The sequence below is a fragment of the Caenorhabditis remanei genome, chromosome X (genome assembly GCF_010183535.1).
Source record: "Caenorhabditis remanei strain PX506 chromosome X, whole genome shotgun sequence".
Classification (NCBI taxonomy): Eukaryota; Metazoa; Nematoda; class Chromadorea; order Rhabditida; family Rhabditidae; genus Caenorhabditis; species Caenorhabditis remanei.
In genome coordinates, this window is record NC_071333.1 from 9,079,085 (window position 1) to 9,101,288 (window position 22,204).

The 22,204-nt window shown below is 38.3% G+C and overlaps 5 protein-coding genes across 5 annotated transcripts; 3 read left to right on the forward strand and 2 right to left on the reverse strand.

Annotated features, from left to right (window-relative positions):
- Positions 1 to 464: 464 nt before the first annotated feature.
- GCK72_023781 (uncharacterized protein) lies at positions 465 to 4,867 on the forward strand (the record flags this gene model as incomplete). The annotated part of the gene is made up of 10 exons (XM_053735550.1): positions 465 to 578; positions 1,817 to 1,986; positions 2,276 to 2,638; positions 2,822 to 2,990; positions 3,037 to 3,255; positions 3,301 to 3,440; positions 3,500 to 3,601; positions 4,240 to 4,353; positions 4,474 to 4,575; positions 4,801 to 4,867. The coding sequence occupies 10 exons, from the start codon at positions 465 to 467 to the stop codon at positions 4,865 to 4,867; spliced, it is 1,560 nt and encodes a 519-aa protein (XP_053579116.1).
- A 351-nt stretch (positions 4,868 to 5,218) lies between these two features.
- GCK72_023782 (uncharacterized protein) lies at positions 5,219 to 6,540 on the reverse strand (the record flags this gene model as incomplete). The annotated part of the gene is made up of 7 exons (XM_053735551.1): positions 5,219 to 5,452; positions 5,511 to 5,621; positions 5,673 to 5,819; positions 5,868 to 5,946; positions 6,001 to 6,170; positions 6,217 to 6,350; positions 6,408 to 6,540. 7 exons carry the CDS (start codon positions 6,538 to 6,540, stop codon positions 5,219 to 5,221), a joined length of 1,008 nt encoding a protein of 335 aa, XP_053579117.1.
- Positions 6,541 to 6,984: 444 nt separating this feature from the next.
- GCK72_023783 (uncharacterized protein) lies at positions 6,985 to 7,988 on the reverse strand (the record flags this gene model as incomplete). The annotated part of the gene is made up of 6 exons (XM_003109518.2): positions 6,985 to 7,125; positions 7,172 to 7,325; positions 7,391 to 7,535; positions 7,583 to 7,709; positions 7,760 to 7,885; positions 7,929 to 7,988. 6 exons carry the CDS (start codon positions 7,986 to 7,988, stop codon positions 6,985 to 6,987), a joined length of 753 nt encoding a protein of 250 aa, XP_003109566.2.
- Positions 7,989 to 13,579: 5,591 nt separating this feature from the next.
- Positions 13,580 to 19,914, forward strand: GCK72_023784 (uncharacterized protein; the record flags this gene model as incomplete). Its single annotated transcript, XM_053735552.1, has 20 exons — positions 13,580 to 13,790; positions 14,870 to 14,943; positions 16,726 to 16,814; positions 16,861 to 16,977; positions 17,083 to 17,203; positions 17,249 to 17,396; positions 17,444 to 17,523; positions 17,568 to 17,711; positions 17,762 to 17,900; positions 17,943 to 18,102; positions 18,149 to 18,298; positions 18,349 to 18,484; positions 18,539 to 18,709; positions 18,752 to 18,922; positions 18,975 to 19,171; positions 19,224 to 19,389; positions 19,447 to 19,536; positions 19,584 to 19,693; positions 19,739 to 19,813; positions 19,863 to 19,914. 20 exons carry the CDS (start codon positions 13,580 to 13,582, stop codon positions 19,912 to 19,914), a joined length of 2,601 nt encoding a protein of 866 aa, XP_053579118.1.
- A 906-nt stretch (positions 19,915 to 20,820) lies between these two features.
- Positions 20,821 to 22,145, forward strand: GCK72_023785 (uncharacterized protein; the record flags this gene model as incomplete). Its single annotated transcript, XM_053735553.1, has 7 exons — positions 20,821 to 20,964; positions 21,017 to 21,125; positions 21,177 to 21,370; positions 21,415 to 21,629; positions 21,676 to 21,847; positions 21,896 to 22,041; positions 22,088 to 22,145. 7 exons carry the CDS (start codon positions 20,821 to 20,823, stop codon positions 22,143 to 22,145), a joined length of 1,038 nt encoding a protein of 345 aa, XP_053579119.1.
- Between the last annotated feature and the right edge of the window lie 59 nt (positions 22,146 to 22,204).

Here is a 22,204-nt window from a genome sequence, read left to right on the forward strand (position 1 = left end):
TATGCCTGGCCGTCATTCCACGTCTGTCTCTTGTAAACATCTAAAGATGTCATCTTCACTTGTGTGAACCAAAATACTATTCTCAAGAGGGCACTTTTCCTCTTTAAATATCTTTTGTCTTCAGTTTTAAAGCATAGTAAGGTCTCGCATAAATCCTTTTTTGCAATCTCCGACTTTCTACATTCTTGGTTTTTCTCTGAAATACATAAAAATACCACGACATGTGTTTCTTCATGAAAAAAACTTGTCCACAAAGTATCAAAAGTTACTATGACTCACATGACTCACTCCATGGCAAAACTTCCCGTTTTGAAAAACGTCTTCTTTCTGTCATTTAGTGCCCAATATCTGTTTCATCACATATTTTCTTGTCGTTGTTCATTTTCTTTATAAATTTTCCAATATTCATTCATGAATCTTTCAGAAAGACTACTATGGTATAAAATCTATCAAGAAGATTCATCATGACTTTTGCATCGTTTCTGATCAATCTCTACTCGCATGTGCCACGCCTGAATTTCCAATTTCACTGGACTAAAGACATATTTAATTTCGACTGGAGCAGCGAATATTTTCAGGTTCGAATGCTTTTGTTTAAATGATTCTTAATGCCAAATGTCAATGAAATCGAATCATCATGGGAAAAGTGGTGGTCCATTTTACGTACACATACACACTAACAAATACACAACATTTCTTACTCAATTAGATGTGTATCCAGTGGTTCAGAGAGCCACGACAACACTTAGACCCGACCGAGAAGAAAAGGGAGACGGGAGTACTCGGCGAGTAAACAAGAATGTCGTTTTGACATGAACCATCCATCTTCATCGGTGGCTGTTGGGGTGACCCTTGATAAATCCGTGCATCATATTTATTATGCACACCAGATTTTGTTTATAGATTAGAAGTGGAACGATAGGCTTTTTGTATTTCTGCCAATAGAGCTCAAGGTCTGCTCTTTCTCTTGAGACCAGAGCAGACGGAGATCATTTCTGGAGGTCGGGAGACATCAAACGGCCATGTGTGCTTCGTTTTCATCCCGTGGTTTATCGCCATCCTCTTGTAAACAAGTCGGAGGGTACGTGTGGGGGACCCATTTCATTTTTTCCCACCCCACTTCAATAGTTGATAATGGAAGAAGGAGAAGAAGTGCTCAAAGAGTCCGAAATGAGAGGTCTCTTTTTTTACTCATTTAAGTGTCTTCTCGCTCGCCTCATTTCGGTTGTTTTTATTAGAAGAGCAAAAATAGTAGTCGTCTTTCCGAGATGAATTTCTAAAGTGTGCTAAGATGACAGCGGTGGGCCTGAAATGAAAAAAAGTTTTTTGTCGCGTGAAGGCTTGAAGGAATGCTGTGACGAAGATAACGGATGGAACAAAAAAAACAAGTTGGCTTCCTTTTCTGTAAATTGAATTTGAAGCAATCGAGAAAATGGAAAGCTGGGTTCCGGGCGGTTTAGTTCAAACACTTCTCATGATTAAGGACAAAAACAGGGGCACATTAGAAAGATGAATGAATTGGACCAAGACCTCTGGAATATTGAAAAAATAAAAAATAAAATAAATAGTCAAAATTGTGGCAATGGTTGAAATTAGCATATGCTTACTATTATGATTTTGAAATAATTCAAATTTTTGAATTAATACGACTTGACCTTACTTTCACGAACACCGTCGTATAGTTTAGACTTGAGATTGACGTCAATCTTTTCTGGCAGATCATGGTCACGTCATTATTCCGCAAGAGGTTAATCTTGCCAATCATATTGAAGAGTGCGCCTGTCATCTATGAAATTTCAAATTATTATTTTTCCAGGCGCTGGCATTAGTAGCCTGCTTGGGAGCCGCCGTCAGCCTTCTTCTTCTTGTCACCATTATAATTGTCTGGATATGTCAAGCGTGCCGAAAGAATGAGACGACCGGAAAAACCAGACGCCTCGTGCGACGATTGTCTACAGTTCTCTTCATTATATCCGTTCTATGCTTGTGAGTTTTTGTTTTGATTGAGAAGAATGGAAGCTCAGGATTAGAAGCTAGGGTGCTTCAGTTTCTAAACAAAAGGTTTCATTTAATTATAATGCCATGATTCTGTTTGCTTTTATGATCATTATGCCCATCTCAAGGTTTCAATACAATGACACAATAGAAGCAACGAATATGTGAGCAGCTTGGCGGAAATAAGCAAATGAGCCCATTAGCATGACGATTATTTGTTTGTTTTTCAAGCTATACTCCCAAAACAAATTGAAAAAAAGAACTTATGTATATTTTTCAGTTTCATGCTTGGAATATGCCTCTTTGCCAATGAACATGTTAATAGGGGAGTTACGATTTCAATCGACTCGGTGACCAACACTAAAAAATCATATCAAATTTCGATGACACAAATATCTCTATTCCAAGAGGCCGCTTTGAACGCCACGGTCAATCTCGAAACACTCGAAGACACGGTTCACTTGGAAAGCAAGAAGACGAAAAACGCAACGATCGTGCAGCAAATCGACCAAATCCTTACGAACATCACTGATGAAATCGACATCATCGCAAAGAATGGGAAGCTGTTCCAAGCGAAACACGATGATGACATTGGAACTTTGGAGAATATTCGAAAGTTCCTGTCGCTGTATGAGAGTGAGAGGTAAGGGCGATACCATCACTTGAAGTGTCACTTTTATGATGGATTAGCGCGTATGGCGATATGTTAAGAGAGCTTGTGCCACTTGGTGGCTTGTTGTGATTCTTGTGGATACACTAGTCATATATTCATAGATACTGAGATGATAGGGGAATACTCGATAATCAATACAGAGGTATAATTCAGATGGGCATTCCTGGTACTCTTTCTATCCATTACAATGTGCATCATGTTTGCTGGTGTCGTCTCTTTCTGCAAGCAATCCAAGCAAGGAGCCGTTGTATTCAGTTCTGTTGGATTCTTCATATTCGTTGTCACCTGGCTACTCATCTCGGTTTCACTACCTCTCACTATTGTAAGCAACAAATACATCTTTCAACCTTCATTATATTTTCATACAGGCTCTAACGGATTTCTGTCGCGACGGCGACCAAGTGACGCGGAAGAACCTTGGCAACATGTACGAGACTGTCCAGTTTTACAACACATGCGTTCCGTTCACTACTCACGACAATCTTCCGCTTCCGATAGCTAGCCACGTGGCACTATTGAATAATATCCCTGCAAGCAAGTCACAACTGGATCGTTTAATGGAAGTCGCATTTAATAGCAGTGCTGCGGTAATTGGATTTGCTACCAATTACAAAAATACGGGATACTTTCAGATAACCAATTCATCATCTGCTGTTGGAAACGATATAACGAAACTATTGAAATTGGCAGGAGGTGTTTCTTCATCTTCCTCTTGCTATGTTTTCCACGACAATGTTGTTAATTTCTATTACGGAATTTGTAACCAATCTGTGTAAGTTTCAAACATTTCTCACAACTGTTACAGTTCATTAAAACAATTAATTTTTTCAGAGCTGGAATGAATATCTACATGATGAGCATTTTCACTCTTGGACTACTTCTGTTTGTGCTTCTCATCGTGGTTTCCAAAACGTGGAAACTATTCTCCAGACTGTATGTTTTTCTACATTCAATCTCGTTTCCGCACATATTATCGAAATAAAAAAGTTCCGACATTTTTTCCTCGTCGGTGTTTGCGGACTCAAGCCAAAATTTGATAATTTTGGCTTGAGTCCGCAAACACCGACGAGGAAAAAATGTCGGAACTTTTTTATTTCGATAATAGTTCAATGTTATCACACTAACTCATCCACACCGTCGTAACAAAACTAGTTCACAACACGTCTCACCCTTACGTTTCCCAACCAGATCCAATACTTCGTACCCGGTTCGTGTACGTCCATTCCGATATGAATCGGCCACATCGCATGATTGTGTGCTTCCTGTTGGAAGAACACAGTCACCGGCGGTTGTGGTTCGAGCACAACCCGCAACTTCAGTTTTGTTGAATAAACGAGTCTCGTTCCGGTATGTAAAATTGTCGTGAATAACAATCCACCCACATTCATTTGTCCTTCCAAGCCCTTTGATATGAACTGGACCCCCATCTTAATTTTCTTTGTACCTGAGAGCATTTTCAGTTTTGAGTTATATTTTCAGTTTTTGCACGCTTTGTTGAGAGAAAATGAACGCAGAATGCGCGCTTGGAAATTAAAATATTATATTTAAAATTCAATATCAATTGATTTCAGACCACACGAGTATGTTGAAGTTGACGAAGACGATCCATTCTTCCCGCGTGGTTTGAACGACGCAAATATACCAGTAGACATCTATGGTACTCATGTCATGAACCCAAGAACAAGGTGAGTCTTTTGAAATATTTGGAAAATCACATAACTCCTACCACAACTTTATCCATCACTGTACTATCGGGGTTTCTCACTTTCTCTTTTTATTTCTTTCACAGTTAATTCTTTCAACAGAGATCGAACGGAACCCTCAACGAATACAACATCTGGAACAGCAGATGAAGCAACTGCTCCACTCTGGAGTCAAAATCTGACGTCCTCCTTGGTCAATAACAGGTAAAACCCAACTTCTATTTTGCATGCTTCTGTTGCTTCCCTGCTATCGTAGAAAACGATACGAACGTTTAACTTAATTTTATCAATCATCTTTATGCAAAAAACAGTTTTTTTTTTAAATTTAGTTTTTTTATAACACATAGAAGTATTTCGAATTGACAAGATTCAGTCCAAAAAAACTAAACTTTTCCCAAAAACACCCGAGTAACTGTTGTCTGCTTTCAGCATGTCCCGCCAACCGTTCATGTCGGACCATCAATACAACAATTACGAGGATCGATACAACATGTAATCATCCTCTTATTCTCAAATTGTAGCTTATTTCTGAAACGCGGTTAATTTTTATTTCCCATTTTGTCCCCCAAATTCCCATTTATTTGACTATTTCTTCGATTGTTCTCATTTTTGTCTGCCTGTAGAATCAGAGCTTATTGCTTTTGTTTTTCTGCGCCTACCATGTCCATCAACACCCCCACTAAAAAACCAAACTGCCTATCTCAGCTCGATTCATTCCTTCTCTATTTATCAGTCAATGTATCTTAGTTGATGGTGGTGATGTCTAATTTTTCTGAATCAAAAACACATTTGTTTATTTTTTAATAATTGGATGAAAAATAAATAAGAGTTAATGTATAATAGATTATTAAATGTGTAACATATTTGCATCTCTTGGTGTAAGAGGAGCCACATTGTTCAGAGAAAACGCTGAAATTGCTGATGGACGACGAGAAAATGATTCCATCTGGAGAGATCCCCCAACGAAGACTGGAAGAGTTGTGATTTCCTTATTCGGGTTAGTTTTAACAAAGTCGATCGTTGCCCATACAAAGAGAAGTGCATTTATGTAGGTTGCAATACACATGATACCTCGGAACACCTGCATAAGAAGAATTTGTAATTCGTTTTTTCTCAAATTCAGGATTCGAATTACTTACCTCATTTCTGTAGAAGCCGTAATATGTTTGCCGATTAGTATCCATTACAGATGATTTAATAGCCAACGTGACCCCCAGTTCGACGAGATGAAACATCAACGTCGCAAATATCTATAAAACATATTTCCAATTGATTGATAAACCCTTTTTGATGAGATTCACCTGGCACGACAACCAGATGTTCATCCGGCGCATATTCAATATGTCTTTGGCGGACATTTCTTGGCTATACAATTGGGCGACCATATGTTTGCGATAAATCCACCAGATTAGAAAACAGACGACGATCATAAAATGTTTCATATGGTCCTGGAAAGATTTTGGATTGTGTTGTCAAATGAAAGAAAATGGACTTACAGGTGTAGTGATAGCAATGAGGAAAATAACTATGCCAATAGGGAACAGGTAAATGTGAGCAAAACGGATGCTTCGAGGACTGGAACGTTGGAATAAATATAAACTTAATTCAATTTCCGTTTAGCCGACTTACTTTTGGCTAGAAAACTGGGCGATCTGAATAATCAAGAATGCAGTGATCACAAACCAATACAATGGCATTTGTGAAACAACTACACGATCACAAACAGAAGCGATAAATTTTGGAAGATATGGTATGTAGGAGTATGTTGCATATTCCACATTGTTAACAGCAAATGAAAACTGAAAAAGGTTACTGATTTGATAAGTTTTCAAGTTTAATTTGTACCTTTTGGATAGCAAGTGATGCTCCAAAACTGATAATTTGAATAAGAAAGATGGCATAAAAGGTGTGAGGGGCAATGAAGAAAGTTTTTCCGTGTACCAGAAAAAGAATTAAGTAGAATGAGTAGAAGACACATCCTGAAATAAGTAAAACTATGTGTAAAACTGAAAATATGTAGAACGAATTTAACATACCGATGACATGAGTCAAGAGTTCAAAGTAGTGTAGCTTTCGGAATGAACCGATATCCATACCAGGGAACTGTTTCACCAGTGGGGAACTACTATCCACCATAGCCTCATAGGATTCAAATTGAAACGTTTCCATTTTCCAATTGATAAGGAATAAGTGAGTTTTCTTCTCAAACTTGCTTCTTATATATCCTATCTCTATCTGGAAATGTGTCGTGACGTTGCGGAGGGCGGAGGACAAGAATGCAGGTGTTTTTCTCAAATTTTACATGTCCCACATACGCTGTGTCAAATGACAGCTGAATAATTCCCACCAATATCTCACCTAAATAGAAACCTGAAAAAAACCTTTGCTCCTTTAAAAGGAAGTAACGAAATTTGATTCCGGGTTGCTTTATTTAACTTGGTTTATTTAGAAAATGAAATGTGGTGACGATGATTTTTCAGAAAAATAAAACCAACGGGTAAAGGCACAAGACAAAATATTCAAAAAGGCACATTGTGGTAACTTTGGTAGTAAGGGAAATGTATTTGCGAGAATGATTAGTTAGTGAACAATGACAACAGAGTGAGATTGGATTTATTCCTCATCAGCCTCATCTTCCTCCTCAGAAGCCTCCGCTTCCTCTACCTCTACTGGCTCAGCGACTGGTTCTGGAGCAACTTCTTCTTTCTTCTCTTCCTTGTTCTTCTTCGACCATTCTGGCTTCTCGGATTTCTTCTGCAAAAGTATTTGTTCAATCATTTTCTATATTATAATTGTGTACCAGGTTAGAAAGTTGAGTGAAGACGCTCTCCTTTTTAACAGTCTTCAAGTTGTTTCTCAAGACCTTGGTGTTGTCATCCTTCTTGTCTGCCTCCTCAGCCATCTTCTTAAATTTGTTGTCATACTTGGAAACCTTCTTCAACATTGGCTTGACGCTAAAATTAGATTGAAAAGTGTAATATCACGAGTGTTTCCAGGTGAAATTTTATTTCCGACTCACAATTTTCCGCGAAGATCGTTGACTTCAATGTTGAGCTGGTTGATAGAAGTCTCGGTTTCAGTTGTCACGTAGTTGATGTCATATCTCTCTTCCTCCAAAGAGCAGAGACGACTGAACATGTCGTTGTAGATGGCTTCGAGTTTGGCTAAAAAAAATCGATACTTGTATTTCTGAAGAATTTTGAAAATATACCCTTATCATCGATGCTGTCAACATTTGGGAGAGCAATGGTTCTCTCGGCAAGAATCTTGACTCTTTCTTGCTCCTTGAGCAATTGTTGTCTCTTGAGATCCTCAGCAGCCTTGATCATGAGAAGCTTCTAAAACAGGAGACAATTGTGAATCTAATTTAGAAAATTACTATTCTTACTCTAAGCTTCTTCTTTCTCTCTGGAGTCAAGAATCCCTTCTTTTGCTTTTTCTGTCCAGCCTCCTCAAGACGCTTTCGGACCTCAGCCTTCTTGGCTTCTCTCTCCTGAGCCTTGCGTTGAGCATCCTGAAATTAAAAGTTGAATTACAAGCAAAACATGACGCTGTACCTCTCCTTCGGCCTCATTGGCGGCTCCGCCATAGCGAATGTTTTCCTCGATTTGGCTCATTATCCTGTCCTAAAGTTAGGTTTTTGTGAATAACATAAAGAACATTTTAGTGGTTACGACTACTATGGGAATGTGCCAAGCAATTGGTGGAAAGCGTTAGAAGACGGTGTGAAGAGAGGGTTTTAGGAATGTGTGATAGTGTGAAAGGAGGGGTTTCCAGTAAAAAAACAGATTGATAGAAGAGGGCAAAACGTGGAACAGAATGAATCTAGAATGATTGAATGTAAACACAGTTGGCTGAACGAGTACGCACACATGTATACTTTTTTGGAGGTGATCAAGTAGAAGGCGCAAGATTACAGTGATTGTGTTAATAAAGCGACCGGAAAATTAGTGCATATCCAACTGATTTCAGTGAGAATAATACATCAGCATTACAGAGATAATGAATGAGAAATAAAATGAGAATATTGACGAAAACACATGCGGTCACTCTAGTAGGTTTTTTGAGATATGAGTATAAGTTGTGATGAAAAAATAAGAAGCATTACAACATAGTGTTCGTTACCTTTGTTCAGCTCACAGATGATCCGTATAACCTGGTTTGGAAAAGTTACAGACTAATCGTATTTACTTTAGAGATGATGATTGCAAATGAAAATATGTTTTGTGTAATGAAAAAAATCATCTTTTATGGCAATAAATTGCAGACCTGTCTAGTATGTCAACTAGAGTTACCCTATCACTTACATTATAATTCTGAAATCGCCGGTTCTAAACCGATCATTTTATGTGCGAGTGGTAGTAGCGATTTCAGAAAAACAGGGAAAGTGCGAGTGCAAGCGAAGTGAACAGAGGTAAGAAGAGGTAAGAAGAACGGAAGGCTTTTCAGGTTAGGGGCGCATAAAAATATTAGGTGCAAGAAGGGGAATGAAGCAAAGGGATAAATTGAAAATTAGTAGGAAACCCGGCGGAAGAACCTCGACACCTGAAGTTTCAGTGCAAGTGTTACGTGCTTTTGTGTTAATAAAGCTGAGTGATTGGGTGAGTTGTTAGTAGAGGAGCATTTGGTTAGTAAGCGTGGAAGGACAACAAGACAGTGGTAGCGGTGGGAACACTTTGAAGTGCTTCGAAAAAGTAGGCTCAGGAACGAAACGAGCTCAAGCACTCTTTTTGGACGGCCTTCCGAAACTGACAGCTTAGGCGGTAATTGTCGCGTAATGGCTTTCTTGGAGCAGTGAAAATTTGTCTTTTCAAAGAAGGACGGCCTTCTGCATTTGCATTGCCCTGTGAAAAGAAATGGAGCGTGAATGAAATTGGAAAAAAGTTTTGGTGCTAGGCTCTGGTTCTTTGAAAATTATATGTCTTCGGTTACACGAATAAGTGCCGAGGCTAGTCATTCCATATGAGGAAAGAAAGTAGGTGTGAGTTTCTTGATTGCAGTTTTTCTACATTTGTATACAGCATAAAAAGTAGTAGTGCGTGAAAGACGACGGCGGGGATATGAGTGAATGGAAAGACTTCAAAACGGAAAATGAGCACAAATAAAAATTTAATGAAGGTCGTATTATGTAGCTAGAGGCAGCAAAAGGGGATAGAATACTCAGTTTTGGTTGTATTTGCTTCATCATTTCTCTCGAGAAGTAAAGTAAGAAGAGAGAATTTCTTTTCTTCTCTCTTTTCCGTCTTATTAGAATTTCAGAATCTATTTCTTTGATGTCACAAAGCACGAGGGAGTTGCAAATTAAAATATGCAAAGAAAGCACAGTTGAATGGGTTGAGAGATGAGCATAGAATGAGTTAAATTAGAAGACAGAAATGGAAAATGCGGCAGAATGGAAGAAGAAAGAAGAAAGAGAAGGAAGGAAGATTCTGAAGCGGGAAGATGAAAAATGGGAATGGGCTTTTGGCTGTGTCGCATTTGCGGGGGTTGCCGAGATTTGATTTGCTAGTGTTGGGAAGGGATGGATGCGATCAGACAGCACGAATTGAAGAAGCATCGAAAAGAGTGGAGGAGACTACTCAGGAATAGAGCAAATTCGGAGGAGAGAGGGCGTGTGAGACGTCGCTAGTGTCAGTTGGTTCCCGTAGCTCGTAGAATAGTACAATGCAACGACTTGGAGCTGGACATTAGAGACATCAGAGCTCGGGCAGTGTTTGATGGGATCCAGATCTCTTCGATTCTCGCTATCTCTTCTCTACTCGGATCATTTATTTCAAGAAGAGAAACGCGATCGTGTTGTAACACTCAATTCGATGTGTCCTCCGATTCCTCGGAGCACGAAAATAAAAACGTGTCGGACCCTCAGTGTCTTTGCCCACTCACCCACCCGCTGTGTTGGTGTTTCGATTCCAAGTGTCAAAAGAAAGAGAAAAAAACGGATGTTAACGGACCAGACTTCTCTTCTCACAAAAGAAAATAAAAGTTCCTGGATTAAATTTTTTGAGCAAAACAATATGGAGGAAAATTAGGCAGGGCATTTATATGTATAAGAGATTGAAAATCACCAATGGGAATTTCAATAAAGATTTTTTCGCATTCTCATAACCTATGATTAAAAGTTAAAAACAAAAAATTATGAAAATTGGAATGATGAATACTTTTTTGATCAACTCGGAATGGGAAATGCCATTCAAAAGTACAAATAAATTTGAGTTGCCCCTGGAAACCAATAAAATAGTAGTTTCGCTTACAAAAAACGCTCAGGTTTGGGCAGGCGAGACAGAGGGAAGTTGTGACGAGCCAACATACATGGCATATGGAAGATATCTTATTGCCATGTAAAGAATCCGAGACACATGAAGCGAGAGGGGGATACGTGTAGTGTTTGGTTTGTTATAGACCTTGGAACAGAGGACACACGCTCAAAGTATTGGAATGTAAAAATCTAATATTTGAGGTCAGAACTTCATGTTGAAAAAGCTGCTCGGGTCAACCCAGAATTAGGGTTGAACTGCCCATATACACACACATGTATAAGATGTCATTTATGAACAAGATGTAACATTAAGATTACAAAGAAAAAGTGTAGTGTTCACGTTTTGTATAGAATCTGAAAAGTCAGCTCTAAACCCTGGTTTTAATTTTGTTTATACAATGTGTTGATTTCAAGCGTGAAGAAGGCGTAATTTATGACTACAAACCATATGTTCCGTTCTTTTCCATAAACCGAGAATATTTTTCTTAAAATTTTTCTTCGAACTACTTGAACGCTGTTCTAACTTCGAATGCACAAAGGTCTCATTGTTATGGTAAAAACCACTCAATGCAGTTGAGAGAACAATTGAAAGATAGGAATCTGTCACTTCCAAAAGAAATAAAGTTCAATTCGTTGTTAGACGTTCTTGCTTTCAAAAACCACTGAAACATTTTTCTATGTCTCTTTTTTTTCCTGTAATACTTATTGCAGCTGATTCATCTTAAAGTAACACCGCCCAATTCGTGTTCGAAAGTGAGGCTAATCGCGGCAAAACTTGCTAATAGAAAATCTTTCGGAAGAGGTCTGCCATTGCAGTTGTCTCTACCAGAATCGGTCAATTTATTTCATTATTCTCTTCTATTAGCCACCATTTTCCGTTCTTCGTCTAGTGCAGTCAAGTTGTTCCCGAACAACCTTCAATGATAGTACAAGAATAGTCACAAGTGGTTCAGTTACTCATAAAACGTTCCACCTCATTTAAGTTGAAGTTAACGTCATTCATTCGGTTTCAGTTCTATTGTAATATTTTACGAGTTTCATGTTACTTCAAAAGGTGGCATGAATTGGGCAGATGGTTGTGTTGCTGGGTGTCTCCTATTGCACGGTAACTCGGCTAATCAAACACACCCTGCTCTTTTTATTTAATAACTATTACACAGGACCATTTGCTAGTAAGAATGCGACCAGGTTGGTCAGTACCTTTACATTGATTTTTATTGGTCAGTTGTTTTGTTTTCAACGTTACCTGATTTTCCTGTTTTTCAAGATACCTAATAATCAAAGTAATTTGATTTTGAAATTTGACCTCGGTTAATTTATTTCCTTTTTGAAACGTACAAAATCACCTGAACCGACACGATTTCAAGGTTGTGTCACTTTCAGAATAACATTTTCAGTTTGAATTTCAGATTTGTTCTCTATTTTTTTTTCCGAAAATAAATTCAACTTGTTTTGGTTCTAAATTGGGAAAGTGAACTTTTTCTTTCTCCACCACCGGAAATACCCAAATCAGTAAAAACTTTCTTTCGATGGCCTATATCGTTACATAAAGATAAATGGGTAAACGCTGCTTCCTAACAAGAGATAGAGGTTACCGATTACGTCAAAGTCTTCTTACATCTTCTCATTTACAAAAACCGCAACAAGACACCAAGTATGTATGTGAGTACTTCTACACGTTTTCCTGGAAAAACTCTTTTTTTCGTCCTTACCTAATTACAATTTCTTCTTTTCTTTCTGTAATTAGGTTTTTTCCTTTTTGTTTTACTTTGTGGTAAGGTTCAATAAGAGTCCAATGTTTTCTTTAATTTTGCCGTTTCAGGGTTTTTGTCTTGGAGTGAAAGAAACTTCAAGGCAAAAAAATAAAATGAAAAAAACTAGGCAAATTCTATTTGCGTTCCTTTCGTCACCAAAATAAAAAATAACAGCCTAGACCTGAGTTAACAATTTTCGTTCACCATATTACTTTTATCCGTCATATACTTCCCTTTACGAAAAAAAAATGAAATGATTATTGAACAACTCGAAAGTTGAACATGTTATTACGCCTACTCCACGAGTATTATGTTTTCGATAGCTTTCAGATCTTTCATCCTTTAGTTTTTTTCCAAAGATGAGATTTAACTTGAGTCGTTTTCCTTTTCCATTTTTATCCAGATGAAGAGTGACATTGAGATCGAAAAAACGTGAATTGGTGACACGGATTAGTTGTAAGAGGGTTTATTTGAAACGTTTCTTCTGATGAAAAACGCATTCTAGAGAGGGAATGAGAACAAAGGTAACTGTTTTCGACAGATAAATAGAATGTCCTACAATTCTTTTTTGAACTGTTCATGATTTATATTCTAAATGAATAAGTTTTTTGAATGTCAGATACTAGTGTGAAAACTCTTTTTTTGCTGATTCTGTTCTTGAGACATCTTTTTCGAAAACATTTTGAGAAAAAAAACGTTACTCAAGACTCCTCATCTCATTCCCATAAAAGACGACACTTCTATTCCCATTGTCCACCAATTTCGTTAACAAGTGACAGCGTCTAGAGCCACTTTTTTCTTCATCTATTTTTTTCTGTGCAGCTCATCCCCTTTTTCATCTTGGAGCAACAAGTCAGTTCTCTCGCTCTCTTTTTCCGCGCACTCCGTGTCCGCAAGGTCGCGCCGCCCTCCCGCCCTCATCCGCTCGTTTTCCTTCATCTCCTCCTCCTCTTCTCGTCCGCGCTCCTCTCTTCTTCTCATGGCCTGCGACTGTCTGCCTGTCTGACCATTCGACTACCTGTTCTGATTCTGAAGCTGCTAGAAGGACGAGGAGGCGAAAGTTTTCTCATCACTTGTGTTGTTGCTACCTCATTGTTTCATATCAACACATCGACGCCTTATTACCCCCTGCGGATCATAATGCATATCATATTCTAGGCCATTTATGATCAAATATTCTACAATTTGAACTTCTGTCATGAATCCTACACTACTGATATATTTGGCCATATGTGCCGGTTCAAGTCTGGCTGACTTGGTGTTTGCCCCATACAAATCTGCGGAACAATACAAATGTGGAAGTTTTATGGAAGATCGGAATGGTAGAAAAGCTGATGTCGTATTAAGCTTCTACTACAGTACAATCGACCAATTCATCACTCTGATATCATCACCATTCCCACATCAAGGTTAGTTCGTTATTTCTACAGTATACTATGACTCATAGGTGGGATTTCGAAACAAAATTTCTTCTCGTGACATTTTATATTACATTACATTTCTGCATCACATTAGTACTGCAAACCAAATCGAGAGGAAAATAGACGCAAAAGTGGATCACGAAGAAAAAACTAGCCAGGATAATCCTCGGGCCGGCAATGTTCCGCTTCGAATATTCAGTACTCATTGTGATACAGTAGGCCTAAAAAGGATCTGAGCAGAGGGCCCCTCGAGACATATTTATTTGATGAACTCTTCCTCTGAGAACGTCAAAAAGAGCAGTTTCCAATTTTTGTGTAATTGCTAAAATGTAATAAAACTAGCAAGTATGAGAAGCCTCCCACGATTTATGTACAAATGAGGTAATCCGCCGTCGTGTCTGCGTCGATTAGTATCTTCGCGAATCAACTCAGCAAACACTTGAGACAAACCCCAAAGCGCCTTGGCGCTCTCCTCGAACACGCGGATATTTCCACCAACCACCCAACATTCCGATGAATATTTGAATTTATGAAAAAGTAAACTAAGTTTTGGTTTGAAAGAATCAGAGAAACAAAGACATTTCTTAACATATAATAATGGCGCCATTTGAATAGTCGTATAATGTTAGTGCGATATTACTGAAATGCGAGTAGCAATACACTTCAAATGACCACCGCATAATTTTTCTCGACACATATTTTTGCCGACCTCTCGATCTTATTCCACCCTTATTCCGGTTTTGACACTGACATTGACACATTTTTTGTGTTGTATTGTAACGACACTCAACCTAACAATTGGGAGGAAGACGAAGAATTTCAAGTGCGACCAATTTTGTTGGCAACAGAACACAATACAATTATATGACTAACGGATAACAAGAAATAACAAAATGACTTTTTTCCTGTATAAAACTAATTTTCGAACACCTGAAGGTCACAAAAACCTGAACAGCACAGAATCTATCTAAATGAGTTATGTGAACACCAACTTTTACTGAAGTACCCAATTTAGAGAATATTATTAATCAGAAATTAAATTGTGAACGCATTCATTTATTTTTCAGATCTTCTCAACGACAAAGCCCTCACTGGAGATGTCGACGAACTTCAGTCATCCGTGGAGAAGAAATACTGGCAGGTGAGTGAGATCGAGTAGATATCGAGAGGTGTTGAAGCGTCTTTTGTCTTATTGCTTACACTCGTGATGCTCCATTCTTGTGCTTTTCTTTCGTTCCGCGCGTACCTAAATCCGTCTGACCAACACGCTTAACGTAAGTGACCCGTACCCTAACTGCATTCACCAAAACTTGATTACGAACCGACGACCCCTTCTAGAACGCCAAAAGTTTGTATGCATATGATAATAGGATTTGGAATGAACGAAAGAGGCGGAATTCCTTCTCTCGTTTTGCCGAAAATGGAATTATGTTTAGTACATCCTGTGAAGAAAGAGAAAATAAGAACTTGATGAACGGGGTACGGTGGTCATAAAAAGTATGGACGGAGTAGAGAGAAAGTGGATTTATGGGCATATAACCTTATTGGTGCCTTATGAACGGTTCGATACAATCAGGTTTCGTTTTCTTTGAGTTCAGGTTTCAAGCGTAGATGTTTTATGACGCATAAAATGTTATGTGAAATGTTTAACGGATTAAATGTAAAATTTTAACTATGGGAATAGGAATAAAGGTTTACAAGTTAGTTTTTTTTAGTTGACAGCTAGGGAATTTTTCATTCCGTTTATACTTTGTATTTTCGTATGCTCTCTATTCATTTGATCATTTAGACCAGACTTTATTCCAGTGGCCACCGCAAAAACCAATGAATCATTCATTATATTCTATTAGCTCCTCAATCATCACTTTCCAGTCGGATGAATCACCCCTCTTTAAACTTTCCCTCCGTGTGAAAGATATAAAGAAAGAAAAACTCTTCATGTACATAAAAACATGTGGCCGAGGCAAAAATGGGCCACTCCGATTGTCGCAAGTGCAAATAAAAGACGCTGTGCTCGGAACTGGAAAACGGCGTGGTAGTGGTCAGCAATGCTAGGGCGTGTATAGCTCTTTTCTTCCCATCATGCCGCTAAGCGTTCTGCTATTCAATCGGAGACAAAGTATCAGATTACGCATGTTTCGCAAAATCTTAGATTCATGCGTGAGAGTGGTGCTAAGAAGAAGGCATTGAATTGAATTGTCCGAAGTGTTGGCAAGAGTTACGGAAAATCTATCTACAATAAGCATAGTGAAAATAAGGGAAATTCGAATTTGGCTGCCCTCCTCTGAAGTGTGCACTATTCAATTTTCAACGTAGTTTCTTGGATATCTGCTTCAATCTGAGTGACACAAGTGGGGATCACTAAATCCGGAAAAATTTTGATTAGTTCAAAATTTTGAAACATTGTTTACAGTTTCCCATTTTTGTACTTGTTTTGCCGATGAAACTTTAGTTAAACTTTCCAACCAAACTGGTAGCCGCGCATGACACTACATGACATTGGTACCGATGGCTTAATCTTTTTTCCAATCTACCATCTGTCTCGTAATTTGCGAAGTGAACAATGACAAAAAACTGAGAGAGGAACTGTTTGTAAGATCTTATCGCTCGCCTCATTTCAAATTTCCTCTTTCACTTTGTTTTATCGAAATGAAGGAAGGGAGCATCGAATTTTACCATTTGATCTTATTTCGTCAAAAATGGAATGCAGGAGAATAGACAAAATGTTTGCATTTTACACAATGTGCGATCCTCGGTGAATTGATTTAGGTTTAGGGTAGCCGGCGAGCACGAAAAAGCGAAAAGCAAAGAAACTATTTTGTTGACTACCTGAGAGCTCTTTTTTCAACAAGCCGAAAAAGGAAGCGCCTAAAAAAGATATGATGACGAGGAATAACTTTTTTTACAAAGTACAATTTTTCAGTGGATCGAGTGGCAAAAAGGATGGATTGCGCTAAGTGTCGGACTTGTGGCAATCAGTGTTCTGTTTGTTGTGTTCTACGTTTTTTACAAGTAGGATGACAAATGAAAAGAGCGGAAAACAATACAGTCTATTCAGGTTCTGCGTTTGCATTTGCTCTCGGTCATCGAAAAAACAAAATACTGATGCAAGATATGACGGATGTAAAAGAAGCATGTGCAATCTTTTTCTTTTTGCACTCGTCAGTGCTAATGCGTGAGTTTCATAGGACTGTAGGGAGAGTTCAGTTTCCGAATAAAAAGAAAACAATGACTGCAAGAAAAAAAAACGGAAGACCCAGATAATCAACTTTGTCTATAGATTCGTTGCATTCACTCTTCTCATGACAAGTCAATATGCACAAATTGGATTGGACAAACTTCCAAACCGTATGAATCAGTGTATTGATGATTTGCAGTCGTACAAACGAGACAGTGATATGGTACCATTTATCAAAAATTCTTCGATGCCATTTTTTACAATTCAGAAAATCCGAAAACTTCTCATCGACGACTACCAAGTGCTCAACACCACTATTACCCGACAATTGTCAACTGCTGGACATAATGTGGTGGATCGTGTCAAAAAACTGACTGGCGCGCATGTAATTGACGTTTTCATGAACGTTAGCAAAGGTAAGGTCATACTAATTATGTAACGAAAAAACTAGAGTAATTTTCAGTGGCGCAAGAGATGCACGATGGATTAGAGTCGGTTCATGGGAAGGTCAGATTTTTGAACGAAGAAGGAGCGCGATTTGAGGTATACTAATTTCTAATCCCTTTGAGAAAATGAGTTAATCTTAGGCCGAGTTCTCACGATTACGGAACACGGCTAATGAAGAGCTCGTCAAGTGTCTGGAGAACGAGCTTGAGCCAGTTAGAAGTATGTGTGCAAAAGCCGAACGACTTCTCGAGAGTCTCGCTGTCACTCAATTCAAAATTGACCAAGTAAGTCATTTGAAATGAGGGGACCCGGAATGTATAGTGGCACTATTCAGAAATTCCTTCCGGACGCCACAGAAAATGGGCTGTCGGAAATTGTCAACGCGAATATAACTCAAGTGCTCGCAGCGTCAAATGCTCAATTCGAGCAACTGGAGAATCGGATTCAGCATGAAATTGACAGAGAAACACATTGTGAGATTAAAAATTGTAACAAGAAAAAAACTGAATTTACAGCTGCTCAAAACATGCTGAAGCAAATCGGTGATGACCTATTTCTTGTAGCAGAGACAATATCTACTCAACTTAGAAAAGTTACATTTGAGACATTGTACAGCTCCGTCTCCTACATTTCTGATCCCAAAAAGACACCAACAATGAAATTCATACAGTACAGGTATTAAGATCATAGTTAACTAAAATTTCAAGGTTTTGTATTTTAGTTGGTATGTTTCGCTAGTTGTTACGAGTCTATTCATCTTACTGGCGTTGATTTTCTTGTTCGGAGTTCTATATGGAATCTGTGGAAGACGACCAACATACTACAACGATGACTGTTGTGTTCGAAGCACCGGCGGCAAGTTCTATGCATTGTTAGTTTTATTCTAACCAAAACAATTGTCTAAAAAAAACTGCTTTTCAGTGGAATTTGGGCTTTCCTTCTTATTTTCATCTTCTTGGCTGTTGGAACTGCTGTCCTCATGTTTTCTATTGGGAACTTCTCCAATCTTGTGTGCCAGCCTATGAGAAATCCCTTGAGTCACCCGGATTCTTTATCGGTCTCTCAATCTTTGCCCCGCGCTCGTCAAAATTAAAATTTTTCATCTTTTCAGCTGGCAGAGAGATATATCAATCTTTGGAAAGCAAATCACACACCAGAAAATGATATCGAAGTGACACTTGAATCAAAATCACCGGCGGAAGTCATTAGGGCATGCTCGAGAAATGAAACTTTGTACAATTTCTATGATTTCGACAAGAAATATCATCTGAACAAACTGCAGGTATAGTTTCATTTTCAGAACCCATTACAGTTTCAAGTTCAGGATTTTGAAAAGGACGCCTACAACCAGTTGCAAATTTTCTTGAGGACAACTATGGAGAATATGCCAGAGATCCGTCCACTTGATGCTTTCATTTCAAGAGGTGAACTCAAGGATTTGGAGAAACTCGCAGCGGTTAACGTGTCGAAAGTCAGCCAGCAGGGACTGAATGCGGTATGTTTTCCACGTACATGAAAAACCCTCACTGTTTCATTTTTTATTTCAGATTAAACACGCCATGGATGAGTTGGATCTGGTTTCCAAAACTCGAGAATTCGAAGATTCATTGGATGCCAACACCGGACGGCCTAAGGCAGTTACACTCGTTCTTGAGCAAATCAGAGAACTTGAAGCACAGTTTGCGAAACCACTCAGAAGTCGATTAGATGCTCTTTACACCAATATTACTTCTTTGGATGAAAAGTGAGTTCAATCTTTTTGATTTGACTTAGCAAAACAAATTCAATCTTTTCAGACTATCCCAACTCCAAGTCCCAGTATCCTCTCTTCTAGTGAAACTTCAACACGCGCAAGCTCTACTTGCTGAAAACATGAAGGAACACTTCGGTAATGCTGCCAAGGAAGAATTCCAGCAAATGGTTAACAACATCGACCAATACATCAATCATGTCAAGAATCAGGTAAACACATTACTGTCTAATGTATTTCCAAACAATACCGTAATTGGTTGACTTCAGATGGAAGGTGAGGTCACGTCTTGCCAACCGTTGACACAAATTGCCAGACAAACAACAGCTGCCATTTGTAACTACACCATCGACCCATATGTAAGATTCAAGAAAAAAAGGGAGAGAAATAAAATAGTACTTTTCAGAATGGAACATGGATGTGTATGTTGATTTGCCTGGTACTACTGGTTCCTATCGTGATGATTTCCAATTCTCTGATAGGGCTCTACTCAAAAATGCACGCATTCCCAAAATAGTGAGCTATCAAGAGAGAAACGCTAAACATGGTTGAATTTTTCAGCATAGTGGAGCCACCATCAGAAACACATCATATGTCCTCATTCATAACAGACACCTATGACACTAGGCCAAAACCGTAAGTTAACTTCTCATGAATACTTGAGCTATCAAATTCTCATTTTCAGTGGATACGCCAACTACACCTACACAGACGATTACCAACGGAACTATCGGTGAAGACCCAAATGTATACAAGTGTATTATCTCCTCTCACAACACTACTTAATTCTACAATGCATGTATTTATGTCTCGACAACACAATTTTGAATCTTATCGTTCATTCACCTTCCTTCTCCTTACATTTACTTGAACCCCTACGAGTACCATTTTCCCAATTATTCTCTGCTGTTTCCCAGTCCCATCACCTTGAGAACTACTCAATTGAACCGCTCAAAATTACGCACAATTTGTTGTCAGTGCCATTTTTTGCTATTCCGCTAATTTCCTCAAATTTGATCTTCAGTTGTTTGTCTCTTTTTCAGTTTGCTTTTTCTTAATTCTTGCTGATACAAACTATCAGTTATGTGATGATTTCAGTTTCCTGCGGTTTCTATTTGAATAAAAACACTAAAATTTATTCCGTGTTAGTTTATGTCGTTGCTGCGTTTCCGTGTGGTAACTGATAAAAATAAGATTCGAATTGATAAGACTGCAAAGTTTTGTTGCAAAGTTGAGGTAACTGATATATGTAAAGTTGACTTGCAGCTGATTGGATCAGAATCAGAAATTTAACAATATTTTTGGATTTCAGAATAAATTCAAATCATTATACTCCGTTTCCCACAACTTAAAGTTTAGTATTTAAAAATATTGAATTTTTCTTTTCCGTCTACGTTTTTCAGAACAAAAATATATACTTGTAACGAGGGAAGGTCACTCGTTCATCAATTTGCCCCCTACGACTATCTTATCACGATAAGGCAAGACCCGGCACTACATCGTAGTATGATACACACACACTACCTCTCCGGCAATCGATGCATTCCGTTTTATCAATTTTATAGTCTATTCGACCTGACCATTTGTTTTTTTTTTCGTGATTTTGTAAAGTTTCTTGAACTTCATAAAACTTTTCAGGAGACATGAGTACTACAATTCGTGCTTCACAACTTGCATCGTCAATTGTTTCTCCAGTTACCGAAGAGAAACAACCTTCGGTTTTTGATATTATTGCTCAGGAAAATCTTGCAACCTCTATCCGACCAGCTTTGCAACACCTTGTCAAAGTAAGTTTTTTAAATGTCAGTTAATAATAGAAACCAGTTACTTTCTTTTCAGTATTTGGCATATTTCAAACCAAAAACCTTTTTGTCGGTACACAGAAACTTTGATGAATACTATCTTCTATTCGATCTTATCCTGCAAAACCATTATCTGAAAAACTATGGTATGTTCTGATCTTTTGGGTAATAGCATTCATTATAGAACTGAATTTCAGGTGCCTCATTCACTGAAAACTTTTACTCTATGAAAAGAGTGTTCACAAAAACTGGATCACCTCCTAATGACAGTCGAGAAAGAATTCTGTCACTTCTCACGCTAGTCGGTTGGCCATATGTAGAGGATAAACTAAATCAACTTCATGATCGACTCAAGGAGGTTTATGAAATCAGAAGTTGGGCGTCTATTCATGTAAGTTTTTCAGTCACTGAATTGAAAAGTCACCATTTTTCCAGGACATCAAATCGAAATGCCAGAAAATGTTTGTTGTGCTCTGGCCGTACATCAAAACCATCATCAAGGCAGTCAAGAGTGTTCTCCAACTTGCATACATTTTGAATCGCAGCTCAATTCACTCTCCATGGCTTTACTTCTCCGGAGTGATCCTCAAGCACTTGACACCAGAAGATCTAGAAGCGTTCAATGCAGTTCCTCTTCATTTACAGACTGGGTATGTCGTTTCTGCTCGGAAAAAGCAGAAAGTAGATACGTTTCAGATTTTTCAATCGTATCTGGCGATTCTTCCTCGGACTACCTGGAATTGTATCCAGACTCTTTGCTTATGGTCTCTTCTTCGTGCAGTTCTTAGACTACATGTACAACACTGACTTGGCTAAACTTACAAAAACAGGATTGAGTGAGGCTATCCCTGCACCACCTCACAAAATGGTTTGTTTTCACTGATTCATCTACTTACACAAGAAACCCTGGTTTTAGATCATCAAGGAAAGTGAGATCCTTAGTTTGGACACCAACAAGTGTCCTATTTGTATGAAGAAGAGAGTCAACGATACTGCACTTTTTGTCTCGGGATACGTTTTCTGCTACACATGTATCAATCAGTATGTTAACACATATCAAAAGTGAGTTGTCTTATTCCAATTAGTTTCTAAATGTTATTATTTTCAGATGCCCAGTTACTGGATGCCCTGCTAATGTCCAACATCTCATCCGTTTATTCGTATAACTTCCTGCATTATTTTTTAAAGTTTTTAAGGGAAAAAATGAATTGTTCATTTATTTACA